General features: G+C 38.8%; 1 protein-coding gene across 1 annotated transcript in view; it reads right to left on the bottom strand.

Moving 5' to 3' along the window:
- caprin1b (cell cycle associated protein 1b) overlaps positions 1-15505 on the bottom strand; it is a 204275-nt gene that overhangs the window by 10776 nt on the left and 177994 nt on the right. The window contains exons 16-17 of the mRNA XM_078549580.1: positions 9543-9649; positions 6301-6364 (exon numbers count right to left, since the gene is read on the bottom strand). Coding sequence (XP_078405706.1) covers positions 6301-6364; positions 9543-9649 — 171 coding nt within the window. The remainder of the gene's footprint in view (positions 1-6300; positions 6365-9542; positions 9650-15505) is intronic.

Below are 15505 nucleotides of genomic sequence, written 5' to 3' on the forward strand. Positions count from 1 at the left end.
AATAGGCAGCATTTTGGGGCCTACTGGGTAAAATAACAAAAATCCTTAGGAAGTGCTGGTACCCATAAACACAACGGGAAAGCACGAATCCCAGGTACAGTGCTCTCAGAAAATGCATGGGGTGAAAAATTCAAGCTGAACTATCCTGAATTAAAATCTCACGATAGCAACAGAGTCTATAACTTTGAAACTAAGCAACTTTGAGGATGTTCCAAACACTTTAGCTGGGATTTTTTTTTAAATGCAATTGATCAAAAATCCTAGTCCCCCGATGCCCAAATATTGAACTGCGTTCTTTGCTAAATCCTCAAAAGGAGCATGTTTTAAGTTACTTTTCTGATATGGAAACAGAAAGCAAAATACTATACTGCAGATATTGAAAATCTGAAACAAAAATAGAAAATACTAGAGATTTACAGGTCAAGCAGCATCTATGGAGAGATGCAGCTTGAAAACCATTTGGCAGAACGAGATTAAACTAAAAAAGTTCTTGAACTAAAACTTTTAACTATCTCCACAGATGCTGCTTGAGCTATTGAATAGGAGTATGCCCTTATATGGGCACATCTTCAGTGAAAGTGAACACTTAATGCTGAAATCAGGTTAAAATAGTTTATTAGTAGCTTGAACATTAAGGCTCAGTCTTTCAGTAACACAGCCTAATACCCAAAAAGGGGAATCAAAAACAAAACACCTTCAAATTAGGTGCCCAAAGTAGAGATTTTGATCAAAGAATGTCTGCATAATCAAAGCCAAAACAGATGATTCTCAACATTAAATCTAAAGTCAAGGATTCAAAATGGCTGAAATAATCAATCAGCCTTTGATAGGCCCAAATGCAGAGGTAAATTTGCAAGGAGGCTATACCTGTTTGGAGTGAGGAATCCCACAATGAGTCTTGATCCTTTACAGCTTGCTAACAACCCAGCATACTGATTGTCAAGATTATTTGGCCAACTACCTGATAGCTGTATATATAAACTAAATACAGTAATTGGAGCAGGGGCATCATAACCACTTAAGGGCCTCCCTATCTTGCACTTCTATCAGCACAAATATCCACATATACAATGGCCACAACACCAGATGTGGCCTGATCGAAAAGTATATAGAGGCGGCTTAGATTCCATGTGGAATAGACCTGACTCTACACCTGTCTTTAGTGCCCAAGAAAACTAAAAAGACTGTTTTGATCATGTCAACAAAATTCCCCTTTATGTGAATTAATTTCTAGAGTGCCCATGATCAAGGAATCCTGTTTTACGTCAATAAACTGGAGACACATTTTTAATGTGGGGAAAACAAATATCTTTAACGCTATTATATAATTTGTTCAACACCTAAGAGATTAAAATTCCATTGCGAATACATTGTGTCTACATAAAGAACAGTTTATTTACATAAATAATTAATTCACCTCCTCCAACTAGGGAAGGCAGTGAAACAGTTCCACTCAAGGGAGAAAGAACTGGAGAATTGCTCTGAAATCACAGTATTTACATAGCAAGGGACGGAGAAGGACAAATATTGGACTGATCATGCAGGTAAACTATCTTAATTACGATTTTAGATGTCTTCGCCTCTCCCTTCATTTGATGACCTAGCTTGAAGAATAAAATACAGCACACACAGGCATTAAAAATCCAAGTCTTGAGAAAGCAGAAGACAAAAAACAGATTTAGACTTTCATCTAAATTCATCTGGAGTGTAAGATGTAAGCAGAAACTAAATAGTGCAAACAAAATTCTTCTACAATTCTTAAAATTAACAAATTATCAATGAGGATTCAATGCTTTTATTGTTGTTAAATTCATGGGAAAATATTTTCTTTACTGAATATTTAACTTGGGAGATTTGCAAGGACAATTTAGTCTGAAATTACTGACTTTATCAGGCCATACTCTTTTACCTCTTATGACACTACTACACTGAACCAGGAATTACTTTTGAATTATAGTTCCTTCTTGACGAGAACCCAAAAGTTGAAAAATAATTCATTTACAGAATCCCATCTGTGCAGATGTGAATATTGGAGGACTTAATACTGCTGTTCCAAGGGAAATTCAAATTAGGCATATTTGGAACATTTAGTTTGTGAGATAAAATGCATTATCACATCCAGAACTGAGTCACATTATTGACTTTATGCTCAAAGTGACCAACCCTGGCCAGTCAAAGAAACCATACAAGTCCAATTAATACCCATTCCTACAACAATCAACGCGAGACAGAGATGACACTTTCTCATTTCAAACCTCATGTATGTATAAGGTAAAAACAGAAAATACTGAAAAAACTAAGCAGGTCTGACTGCATCTGTGGAGAGAGAAACAGAGTTAACGTTTTGAGTCTGCATGACTCAGAGCGGACTCGAAACATTAACTCTGTTTCTCTCTCCCCACAGATGCTGTCAAGCCTGCTGAGATTTTCCAGCATTTTCTGTTTTTATTTCATACTTCCAGCATCCACAGCATTTTGTTTTCATCTCATGTGAGTGTAGTTCATGTATACACCAATCAACTCCAAGGCATAAAGTTGCATATGATTTATGTACCAGCACAAAAAAAAATCCACCTAGTTGCTAACATTACAAAGTAAATACTTAAGTGACTGCCTCTAATGCAAATGTGCCAGCAGGCAGCAAGATTGATTTATCATTAAACTGAATTCTTTCTGGCACAGAAGCATTTAAAGGTGGTTCATTGTTGCTTACAGTTCAATGCTGCTGTTTTGTCTGGAGATCAATTTAATATCGGTTCCTAATCCATACAAGAGCTGAAAGATAACTGCCAAAAATGTCATAAATGAGATATCATGAAGTCCTTATAACAGCAGCTGCAAATAACTTGCTTTGAGGATCTTCAGTTTCTTTATATTCCAGGACCACTTACTTAAACCATTTACTGTGCAATGGTTTAAGTGACTGAGATGCTTTCAAGTGCTTTATCACCAGGCCAATTACATGGAGAAAACACACAAAAATCCCCCAGATACCATCAGGGCATTATTCTAGGCATAAGTGTGAACAGTTACAACTCAGTCAGAATAATTAGAGGATGAGTATTACTGAAATTCTGGATACATTTCAGATACTCAAACACACATGGTATTAAACATTCCCATCATGTTCCAAATGGAAGTACTGTATTATTTAATTACTCCAGTAGATACCAAAGTAACATCATACATCAGATGTGCATCTAACTGACATGATTCTTTAAGTTCCCTCGAGACCCATTATATTCACAATACAGTTCTGGACCACAGCTATTGGCCTACTCCCAAAGTAGATTCACCCTGCAAGAACGCAGGCTTGGTTCATGCAGCTTCCTCCAAAATGCTCACTTGAAGTTAGCTAGTTTGTACTTGCGCTGTTTAAACTAAATGAGAGCTGGGGCAAGATTGGCAATGTAGAATTCACAAGACACAGATATATCATGAACTGGCACAACATTGAGCACTTGAGAATTGCAAGTTTTGTCTGTTCTATATTGTTCTTGTGAAATCAATGTGCAGCTCAAAAATTCTATTTGCATTCACAGTGCATTAAACACATAAGTTCAAGTATTCAGAGACATCATAAGTCAGTGAAAGTCTAAAATACAACTAACAGGGTATGGGGCAAGTGGGTGAGACAGTTATTAAAGAGGGGCGAAAATAAGGCATTGTGCAATTAATGACAACTTACAGACTGACAGTTGGCACATTCACATTTTGAAGTTTTTTTAAAATAGAAGCACAATGTGGAGGGAAAATTCCATTGAAATTGCCCACATTAGTAAAGCCAAAAGCAAAGTCAGGAGCGGGCAGCCATTTCCACTACATGTAGATTGAATGTGGATTCCACAAGTGTTATTAACCATAGGAAATTTCAGAAAGAGTCAACCGATTTGGATGGGTTTCAGTTAGTCCAACTTCTCAATCTTGTGATAATGACAACTGAATTACCCCATTTGCAGCCATTCTACAAAACACTTACCACCATAATTAGATTTTGCATACTTTATTCCACAATTGCTCAAAATGAATCTGATGTTCAAACTTAAATGTTGCTGGGTTCCACTGCCAAGGTGTGAACGGAAAAGATTTAGATAAGCAGCACAATAATCCAAACGAAAAATTACCCATTTTAAGTTAACCAGAATTCCACTTCAAAGGAACGCCACTGTAAGTCCAGTTGGGCAACGCTGTACAAGTAGTGTACAACAGGACGGATCAAGTGCATACAACTCTGTTGTCAATCCCTTGGCACCATAATTTTCAGTTACAGCCATCAGGACAGAATAAGCAGCAATAAATTCCAAATGCTAGCACGCAAATGCAAAATGTAATTATATCAGATCGTAAGAAAATTAGCTGCATTTCTTGCAATAATAATTAAAGGATTCATATGCCTTTCAAGAAAAAACCTAATCCTTTAATTTTCAAAACTGTAACCTGTATCCAAAAGTTAAGAATTACTGCTTGTTTCTATAGTTAAGTGTACTGAACCAGTACAAACAGGTATTTATATCCTACAGTCCGTGTTGTTACAACTTCACAAAGCTCACTGCAAAAGCCATTAACTAAATGAAGTCAAACATCATAAACACATTTAGACAGAGTTTTAAAACAAGACCAAATTGAACAGCACACAAATGTCTTCATACAGAAGGCATGTAGAAGTCCTATTAAAGTATACAATTAAGTTTCAATTTGAGCTTCCATGTATTTCTCAACTCGGCGGATTAGAATAGTTTTAAAATCGGTCACTCTAACATTGACTGCATGATAATAATTGAAACATCAAATCTGAAATGGGACATTTTGTCACCAGGCAGCCTTCAAAAAGAGATGCAGTGTATTAATCAATCACCACTTAAATTTATTTCCAGTGTTTTGAAAAAGTCTAATAATTTACCCTTTGTTCCAATAATTGGGAAAAAATTGTGGGGTATGTCACACCTGAATCGTACCTAATTAAACTCTGCAACAATCTCAGTGGGATGAGAGAAAGGGCTATATTCTCCAAATATAACCAAAGTAAATCAAGCCAATAAATTAACTAGGGTGTACATCACATTTCAGATGACAGGAGGTTGGGTTTCAAATATTACAGGTCACAAAATGATTTAACAGCTCAGTTACGCTTGATTCCTAACTGATATCGTAATAACAGGTTATTAAGGTGACTGTGCTATCAGCAGATCAAAAACACTTGCAACTGTAGCACACACCAGATTAGTTACAAAAATTCACCTCGTCTCCAAAAACCACCATTGAGGAATGCACTTTATAAGAACGATACATATACTAATATTACAATGCTTAGTTTGACTGAGTTGCATCCTTATCACTAACACTAAAAGCTTTGAACTATCTTATGGCTCAAAATATCATGTACCAATGCTCTGCCCTTTTTCTAAAAGTGACATAAACATTTTTTGTAATTACAGAAACCAAGAGTTCCACAGAAGCTTCTATTCACAAATCAGCAACTGAATCAGTAAAAAAGTTAACATGTAGTGTTAATTAGTTAAACAAAGCAATCTTTCAGCAGCTATACTCTTAGAATTTGAAAACTTGTAAAAACAAACTGTGCCTTACTGCTCGAAATGCAGCTAATTTGCCCAGAAAGCCAGAGTGAGCGAATGGAAACAGACAGAGGAAAAGGCAGACTCCACAAGACAAAAAGAAATCAGCAACAAGCTGCAAGTGTGCAACACATCTTTATTGAAACTTTCTCTGATGCAGCAACATCAATTTACAAACTCAGACTTCTCGGGAGCTCTGAAAGGCAGAGAAGAAAAAGAAATACAGCCTCAAGTTTAAAAACCAGTGAATCAAACATCCGCAAATGAACTTTATCAAAATATTCCCAGAAAGGGATAAGTGGCGGCAGCATAAAGATGGTAGTAAGAAACTTTCTTTTTTTACAAAAAAATAAATTAAGGAATTTTCAAGTTTTCAGGAACAAAACTGACACACCATTTGCTCTCTTAACACAGGCGTCTCTCTTGCTCACGCTCTATGTAGGTGAAAACTACCAGAAACAGTTTCTGCTCAAGAACTGAATGTGGTTATTTATAAAGCTGGGTTATTTTTGTTCGAAGCTGACAGAGTGAAAACAAAGATTAAAGCTTCAACAAAAATGTTCAGGGTGGGACAGAGTTTGTGTGGCCTACTTTCACAAATAAATGTTTACTTTGTCAACTCCCTCTAGAATGAAGCAGCACTGTAGCTGTGAAAGACAAAATTAAGCACTGCCCAATATTTCACTTTCTCCAGTCCTTCATTAGGAGCGCATCACTTGAGCATTACCTCGAGGAGTGCCCCGAGGTCCACCAGGTCCAGAGCCACGCTTGAAGTTTTGTTGGTATCCATCCTACAAAACAATATATAGTCATAAGTTCCTTTCTTCAAATCAGACACTAATACAATGGGCTCCCTGTCATGAGGCTATTAATGTATATATTATCGGAATTTAAAAAAAAAGAGGTTTAGTCTGTGAGTGTGTCTTAAATGGGTTAAAGCCAGCTAATCTGGGTGCTTTGATGTTTACTAGTTTTGAGATGTAAGAGAGGCAGAGTGCATTTGCATTTGGTTGAATAGAGCATTCGAGAAGGATGGTGAAATCTGGCACCTAGCTAGCAGAGACCAAGCAATATGTTTATATTACTAATAAAATTGGTACTGTGAAAGGGGTTTTATTGTTAGAAGGGTTGGAGTTCAAAGGGGCTGGTAATACAATGAAAATTTACTTTCAATGTGATGTGCTGGGTATAACCAATAGCAGTTTTGTATGTTCAAAGTAGAGGCATGTAACATCAAAGCTTGTAAGCCTACCACTGTGTCTGCAAGGAACCAAAGTGAAAGGAACCTCATTTTGAACTTGTACGGTGAAAATGCTTTGCCTGGTGCCTGCATAAAAATCTATGGGTTGCTGTTGCCTTAGTGGAGACTAAATCTGGAAATTTGTTAAAAGTTATGATAGTGGTAATTTGTAGCCATGAGTATGTGTTTAATGAGCTGTAACTTAATAAAATGTTTCATTTAGTTAAATATAAAACCTCTCAAGAACTGGTCTGATTCCTGAATTTAGAGTTGCATCTCAAACATACCACATAAAAATATAGGCTATGACAGTTGTTTAAAGTTCCCCTCTGGAGTTTTTTAATAATTCTGCTTTACCAATTGCTGTGTCATAACATTCCCTCAAAAAGGTATGACTGTTAAAAGGTAGGACTGTTATAGCTAAGTGACCAATAATCCAGCTTCACATAAAGGCCATTTGTGTAAATTATCCACAGCAGAAGCGCACAAGTGCTTCGTCTTTGTGGATTGCGGAGGTACATCGGCAGGGTGCCTCTATATAAAGTTTAAATTCCCTCATCTTAATTTGCATATTACCTAAAATTGCTCATCTTGGTGTTTTAATTTAGGATTTATCCACCAAGAATGACAGCACCAATAACAACCCTTTCAAGCCCCAATGAAACCACAATGAAGAAAAGCAAACAGTGTCAAGTTGCTCAGCATTCAGGGGCTGGCTTGGCATGACCTCCAGTGGCTTTTAAATGTATGCATCTATAGCAATTCAATTTTGACCGACATTCAATTTTATTCATGTTAGAATGGTTACGGGTTTCACTATCGTCAGAACATTTTGATCATCCGCCTTCAGGGCAAGATTAGCTGACATGGGAACATGGACTTCAAAAAAAACTTGAAATTTACAAAGCTTTAATAAAGAATTGAACAAAATATAATGGAGCCCTAATTCACAATTGAAACTATTAAATGGACAATCAAACCAGTGAGAAACCTACAGTCCTATCTCCCAAAAACAACGGTTAGTACCTTTGCTAAAACACAGACATCTGGTTTAGATTGCATTTTACCTCCTAGTGCATTGTTATTGGGTGGATTGCTTTCAGAGAAAATTAACTGCAAAGTATAGGTGTTAAAGTTTATTTATAAAGTGACTGAAGATTACTGCTTGAATGTTAGAAAAGATTCGCATCTTGTTAAATGGAGTTCTTATTTAATTATTAGTCCTTCATCCAACCTATATTGGAAGCTTTCATTGACAGTTACAATATAAAGTGGGGAGAGGCAAGAGAATGAAAAATACACATTTCATTACAATTGCAGGCATCTACAGAAGAAGTGACAAATTGAAGCTATCCTATAACAGCAAATGCAAGATTGTGAATGAATCAGGTCTAATAAATTATAAATTTAAAAAACTTTAAGCAGTTGCCTTGGCAGTTTCATTAATACACAGCTAAATACACCTTGCAATTCAATGTTCCTATTACTTGTTTTGCAGCCCCACATTTATTATTTAACTCTTACCTCAGAAGTTGATCAATTCTGCAAGTGCCCCTTGCAAAACAAGGTCTGTCTGCAAGCATGACCCAGGCCTCCCTGTCGCTTTCCATTTCAATACTCCACCCTGCTCTCATGCCCACATGTCCGTCCTTGGCCTGCTGCAATATTCCAGTGAAGCTCAACGCAAACTGGAGGAACAGCACCTCATCTTCCGACTAGGCACTTAACAGCCTTCCGGACTGAATACTGAGTTCAACAATTTTAGATCATGAACTCTCTCCTCCATTCCCACCCCCTTTCTGATTCCCCTTTTTTCCAATAATTTATATAGATTTTTCTTTTCCCACCTATTTCCATTATTTTTAAATGTATTTCCATCCATTGTTTTATCTCTACCCTTTAGCCTATTTCGATCCCTTCCCCACACCCCACCCCCACTAGGGCTATCTGTACCTTGCTCGTCCTGCTTTCTACCCTTAATGTCACCTATTACCACATTCCTTAGATAATATCACCACCTTCAACACCTCTTTGTCCTTTTGTCTATGACATATTTTGGCTATCTCCACCTATCACTGGCCCTCTATCCAGCTCGACCTGTCCCACCACCCCCCCCTTAAACCAGCTTATATTTCACCTTTCTATTTTTTCTTAGTTCCGTTGAAGAGTCATACGGACTCGAAAGGTTAACTGTGTTCCTCTCCACAGATGCTGTCAGACCTGCTGAGTTTTTCCAGGAATTTTTGTTTTTGTTTTGGATTTCCAGCATCTGCAGTTTTTTGCTTTTATTACATTTTACTACTTATATTCATTCATACCAAATGTTTCTACAACTGAAGACCATGCCCAAAGCCAATATCCTTTCCAAAGTATGAAAGTGCATTGTTGTTGTGAAAGCATGTGATACCTTAATGCATCTAATTCAAATGCCTCATTTTTGGTTTTCTTCCCAGGGTACATTCTCCCTTAAATTTGGCTTTTGTACAACTGGGATGAAGTTGACATTTTGCTCAATAATTCCAATGTTAAAACAGGACAGTGCACTTGAGTTATATACTTTAACAGATACGCAAACCAATAAAAAGGTTTATTGTTGACTCATTGTTTCAGAGTCTCAAAAACTATTATCAAAGTTAGGTATCTATTTTGAAATCGATTTCAGATTTTTTCTAGCACATCAGACTACTTTCAGACGGTAGATAGCTAACAGTAGCTGAAGAAACACTTACACGCTGGTAGCCAGAGTTGGAATAGTCACGAGGGGCAGAAAATGGAGATTGTCCATAACCACTGTTTGGAGTGTTTGAAAATGGAGGGCGGTAGCTTTCATATCCACCTGAAACACACATATCTAGTCAAATACCAAGCACCAGCTAGGATTTTCAATTTGAACCGGATCACTTTAGCAAAACTACTTGATGCAACTGGTGACACATTCCATTTAGGTCAATTATGAACATATTTATACAGCACCTTTAACGTAAGAGTAGGTCCATGGCACTTCACAGTTATAAAGGAGCTTTATGAAGGAAAATTAAGACATTGAGCCACATTAGGCGATATGAGGGAAGATGGCTAAAAGCTTGGTCACAGAGGTTGGTTTAAAACAGTAATTTAATGGGAGAGATAAATGGTAGAGCTGGAAACGTTTAGGAAGAAAATTCCAGAGCTTACGGCCTAAGCAGTTGAAGATAGGACACCAATGGTGAAGTGATTAGAATTGGAGATGCCCAAGATGCCAGAATTAGATAAGCAGGCATATTGGAGAGTTTTGGGGCTGGAGGAAATTATAGAGATAGAGAGGAGGTCACAGAGGGATCTGAAAACAAGTATAGGAACTTTCAAGGCATTGCTTGACTGGGAATCAGTGTGGGTCAGTGAGTGCAGGGGTGAAAGGTGTACAAGATTTGGGCGAGTAAGAACACGTGCAACAGAGTTTTGGATGACATGAAGTTTACGAAAGATAATGTGGGAGGCCAATCAGGAGTCCGCTGGAATAAAGTAGTCTAGAGTTAACAAAAAGGCATGAATGAAGCTGAGACAGGGTCAAAGTTGGGTGATATTAGGGAGATGTAAATAGGCAGTCTTAGTGATGATGTAGATAAATGGTCAGTTGTTCATCTTGGGATCAAACATGACACCAAAGTTGCAAACAGTTTTAGTCTCAGACATTCTCCTTTAGTCACAGTTGTCAGGGAGAGAGATGCTGTTGGAAGGGCACCAAAGACAATGGTTTTGGTTTCGCCAATATTTAATTGGGAGGGAATTTCTGTTCACCTCGTACAGTCAACAGAGGTGGTGGTGAAGTAGAGCTGAGTGTAGTCAGCGGATGTATGAAAACTACAGGTTGTTCTCTATGATTAGTAGATAAGGATGGAACCAAGCGAGTGCAGTGCCACAAAGCTGGATGGCTGTGCAGAAGTGTTGAAGGAGAATAGTGTAATCAACTTTGTTAAAGGCTGCAGGCAGATCGAGAGGATGAGGAGGGCGAGTTTATTTTCTCACATTGGATATCACATGACTTTGACAGGAGCTGTTCTAACACAGTGACAGCGATGGAAAGATTAGAAGAATTCCAATATGCAATGTCATAAAAGATGAGCATGGATTTGAGAGGTGACAAAACATTAAGGGGTTGAGAAGAAAGAGAGGTTGGAGGTGGCATTCGTGAGCAAGAAATTATTTGGAAAATTATAGCTTACAATTTGAAGGAAGTTGGTGAAGATCATTTAAGAGTAACAAAAATGATTCAAAGAAGTCCACGTAGCATTCATCATTTTAAAATATAAAATAACTTAGTCTCCATCTTGATATGAAGCTTTTTTGCTATACATGGGTTACTTTGGAATTTCAAATCAAAATTATGCATGCCTTAGCCTTTTACCTTCGACTCTTAAGACGGACAAGGATTTGCTGCCAAAATAACTGAGGTTATTCACAGAATGCTCACAGCACAGGAGGCTGCCAATTGGCCTATCATGTTTGTGCTGGCTCTCTGAAGAAGCAGTTCACTTTTTAAAAAAATTCATTCAGGGGATGTGGGCTTCGCTGGCTGGGCCAGCATTTATTGCCCATCCCTCGTTGCCCTTGAGGTGGTGGTGGTGAACTGCCTTCTTGAATAACTAGTCCACGTGGTTACGGTACACCCACAGTGCTGTTAAGTAGTTCCAGGATTTTGACCCAGCAACTGTTCCCCCACCTTCTCCGTAGCCCGACACATTCTTCTAATTCAGATAATAATGCAATTCCCTCTTGAATGCCTCAATTGAACCTGTCTCCACTTCACACTCAGACAGTGCATTCTAGGTCCTAACCATTGCTTCTTTTGCCATTTACCTTCAATCCGTGCCCACTGGTTCCTGGGAAGCGTTTTTCCCGATCTACTCTGTCCAGACCCCTCATGATTTTGAATACCTCTATCGAATCTTCTCTCAACCTTTTCTTCAAAATAGTTCCAACTTTTCCAATTTATGTAATAGAAGTTCCTCAACCCTGGACCAATTCTATGAACCTTTTCCATGCTCACTCTAATGCCTTCACATCTTTCCTGAAGTGAGGTGCCCAATAATTGGGTGCAATAATTCAGCTGAGACCAAACCAGTATCTTATGTTAAACTCATATACCTTCCTTGTGTTTGTACTCTATGTCCCTATTAATAAAGTGTCCCTATTAATAAAGCTTAAGACGCTGTATTATTTATTAACTGATTTCTCAATCTGTCCTGCCACCTTCAATAATTTAAACACATATACACCCAGGTCCCTCTGCTCCCACACTCCCTTCAGAACTGTACCCTTTAATTTATATTGTTTGTGTTCTTCCTACCAAAATGAATCACTTCACACTTTTCTGCATTAAGTTTCATCTGCCATTTGCTTGCCCATTTCACCAGCCCATGACCATTTGGAATTCTACAATGTCTTCCTCACAGTTCTTCTAAGCTTTATATTGGCTGCAAATTTTGAAATGGTGCCCTGTACACCAAGGACTAGGTCATTTATATATACCGGGAAGGGCAGGGTTCCTAACACTGATCCCAGAGGAACTTTGCTGTAAACCTCCCTCCAGTCCGAAAGCCATCCAGAAAGGGGCGCACGCAGACATGAGACTTGCTCCTTTTTTCAGCCTCCAGTGGTTGGTAAGTTTTTTTTCCTCGTCTCCAAGCTAGGTGAGTGCAACTTTCCAGTATTTTATGTGTAAATTATTAACTAATTGACTAATTAAATAAATAAGGTGGGATAGAAGTGGCAGGACTGGTGGTGTGCCATGATTGCAGCATATGGGAATCTGTGGAATGCAGTACAATCCTGGACAACCAAATCTGTAGGAAATGTCTGCAGCTTAGGCAACTAAGTCTGATTTGCCAACACTGCAGGGCATCAAGGAGGGGCAGGGTTACCTGGGCACTTTGTTCCAGGAAACAGTCATTCCCCTTAGGTTAGGCAGAACCTTAGAGTTGGTCAGTGGTTAGGGACCGGAGCATGTGACTGCGGGTCAGGCAGGTAAGGGGAATCTGCATGAAGTGATGAAGGAGCCTCAGCCCCAACCTTGTCCAACAGGTACGAGGAGCTTGCTACCTGTGTGGATAAGAAGAAGGACTTCAAGGTGGGTGAACAGGCTGACCATGGTGAAAGATGCCATTAAAGTGTAAGGGAAGCAAACAGTAATGTGATAGTGATAGGAGACAGTACTGTCAGGGGGACAGTCCCTGTTCTCTGCAGTCGGGAAGGTGAGTCCAGACGGCTGTGTTGCCTGCCCAGTGTCAAGGTTAAACATCTGCTCTGGGCTGGAGATAACTTGCAAAGGAAGGGGGAGGATCCAGTGGTCATGGTCCATGTAGGTATCAAAGACATAGGTAGGACTAGGAAAGAGTTTCTGTATAGGGAATATGAGCAGCTCGGGGTTAAATTAAAAAGCAGAACCTCAAGGGTAATAATCCCTGGATGAGGAGAAACTTCTTTAGCCAGAGAGTGGTGAATCTATGGAATTCATTGCCACAGAAGGCTGTGGAGGCCAGGTCATTGAATGTATTTAAGACCGAGATAGATAGGTTCTTGATTGGTAAGGGGATCAAAGGTTACGGGGAGAAGGCAGGAGAATAGGGTTGAGAAACTTATCAGCCATGTTTGAATGGTGGAGCAGACTCGATGGGCCGAATGGCCTAATTTCTGCTCCTATGTCTTATGGTCTTATTACCTGAGCAACAAGCAAATTGGCATAGAGTAAATAAGATTTGAGAAATGAATGCATAGCTCAAAGATTGGCGCGGGAGAAATGGGCTTTGATTACATGGGGCATTGGCACCAGTACTGGGGAAAGTGGGAGCTGTACCGTTAGGATGGTCTACACCTGAACTGTGCTGGGAACAGTGTCCTGGCGAGTTGTATAATAGGGCGATACAGAGAGCTTTAAGCTAAATAGTGGGAGGAAGGGATCACGTGAGAGGATATAAAATAAAGAGAAATGGAGTAGGGCAGCAATTTGGGTAATAGGTTCCAGAGTGTTACAGGAAGGGGCAAAACATACAATCATAAGAGTGTACCAGTAGATGAATTCGAAAACAGTAAAAAGTTTAAAGCCCTGTATCTGAATGCAAGTAGCATTTGTAACAAAAAGGGTGAATTGTTAGCACAGATAGAGATAAATATGTATAACCTGATAGGCATTATAAAGACATGGTTGAAAGGTGACCAAGGCTAGGATGTTGAAGGTAACTGGCATATATGAATGACGAGAAAGATAGCAAAGAGGCAGAAAGCAGAGTATGAGAGAACGCGAACTAGTAATATAAAACATTTCTACAAGTCTTTGAATAGGAAAATAACTAAAGCTGCTGTTGGTCCTCGAGGGAGATCTGGGGAATTAATAACGGAAAACAAAGAAATGGCAAAGGTGTTGAACAGATATTGTGTGTCTGTCTTCATGGTAGAGGACTTAGAAAACTTCCCAAAGATTGTCAAATATCAAAGGTGATGGGGATGGATGAACTTAATACAATCACCAGGGAAAGGGTACCAAAAAAACTATTAGATCTAAAGGCTGACATGTCCCCAGGACCAGATGGCCTGCATCCTAGATTCTTAAAAAGTGGTGATACAGATAGCAGATGCATTGGTTATATTCTTCCAAAATTCCTTAGATTCTGGAAAAGTTCCAGTGGATTGGAAAATAGCTAATGCAACACCTTTATTCAAGACTGGAGGGAGACAGAAAGCAGGAACTCTAGGCCGGTTAGCTGAACATCTGTCGCAGGGAAAGTGCTAGAATCCATTATGAAGGAGGTTAAGGCAGGATACTTGTATAATCATGATTTGATCAGGCAAAGCAAACATGGCTTTGTGAAAGTAAAATCGCATTTAACTAATCAGTTAAGAGTTTTTTGACAAAGTAACATTCAAGATGGATAAAGCGAATCAATAGGTGTGGTGTACTTGGATTTCCAAAAGGCATTTGATAAGGTACCACATCAAAGGTTACTACACAAGATAAGAGCACATGATGGAAAGGGTAAAGGATTGTTGGCTAACAGGAAGCAGAATAGGGATAAATGGGTCCTTTTCAGATTGGCAAGCTGTAACTAATGGAGTGCCACAGCGATCAGTGCTAGGGCCTCAACTATTTACAACCTATAGCAATGACTTGGATAAAGGTGACCGAAAGTATGGTAATTAAATTTGCCAATGACACCAAGATAGGTGGAAAGTAAGTTGTCAAGCGGAGGTAGAGTCTGCAAAAGTGACATAGACAGGTTAAGTGAGTGGACAAAAATTTGGCAGATAGAGTATAACACGGGTAAATGTGAACTTGTCTATTTTGGCAGCAAGAATAGAAAAGCAGCATACTATTTAAATGGAGATTGGATAACTCGGTGGTACAGATGGATCTGTGTTCTGGTACCTGAATCGCAAAGTTAGTGTGCAGGTACAGCAAGTGATTAGGAAGGCAAATGGAATGTTGGCATTTATTGCAAGGGGAATGGAATATAAAAGTAGTGACGTTTTACTGCAGCTTGGTGAGACCACATCTGGAATACTGCATGCAGTTTTGGTCTCCTTATTTTAAAAAAAGATATAATTGCTTTAGAAGCAATTTAGAGAAGGTTCAGTGGACTCATTCCTGGGATGAAGGGATTGTCTTATGATGAAAGGTTGAACAGGTTAGGCCTATAACAATCGGGGTTTAGAAGAATGA

This window comes from Cetorhinus maximus, chromosome 9 (genome assembly GCF_964194155.1).
Source record: "Cetorhinus maximus chromosome 9, sCetMax3.hap1.1, whole genome shotgun sequence".
NCBI classification, from domain to species: Eukaryota; Metazoa; Chordata; class Chondrichthyes; order Lamniformes; family Cetorhinidae; genus Cetorhinus; species Cetorhinus maximus.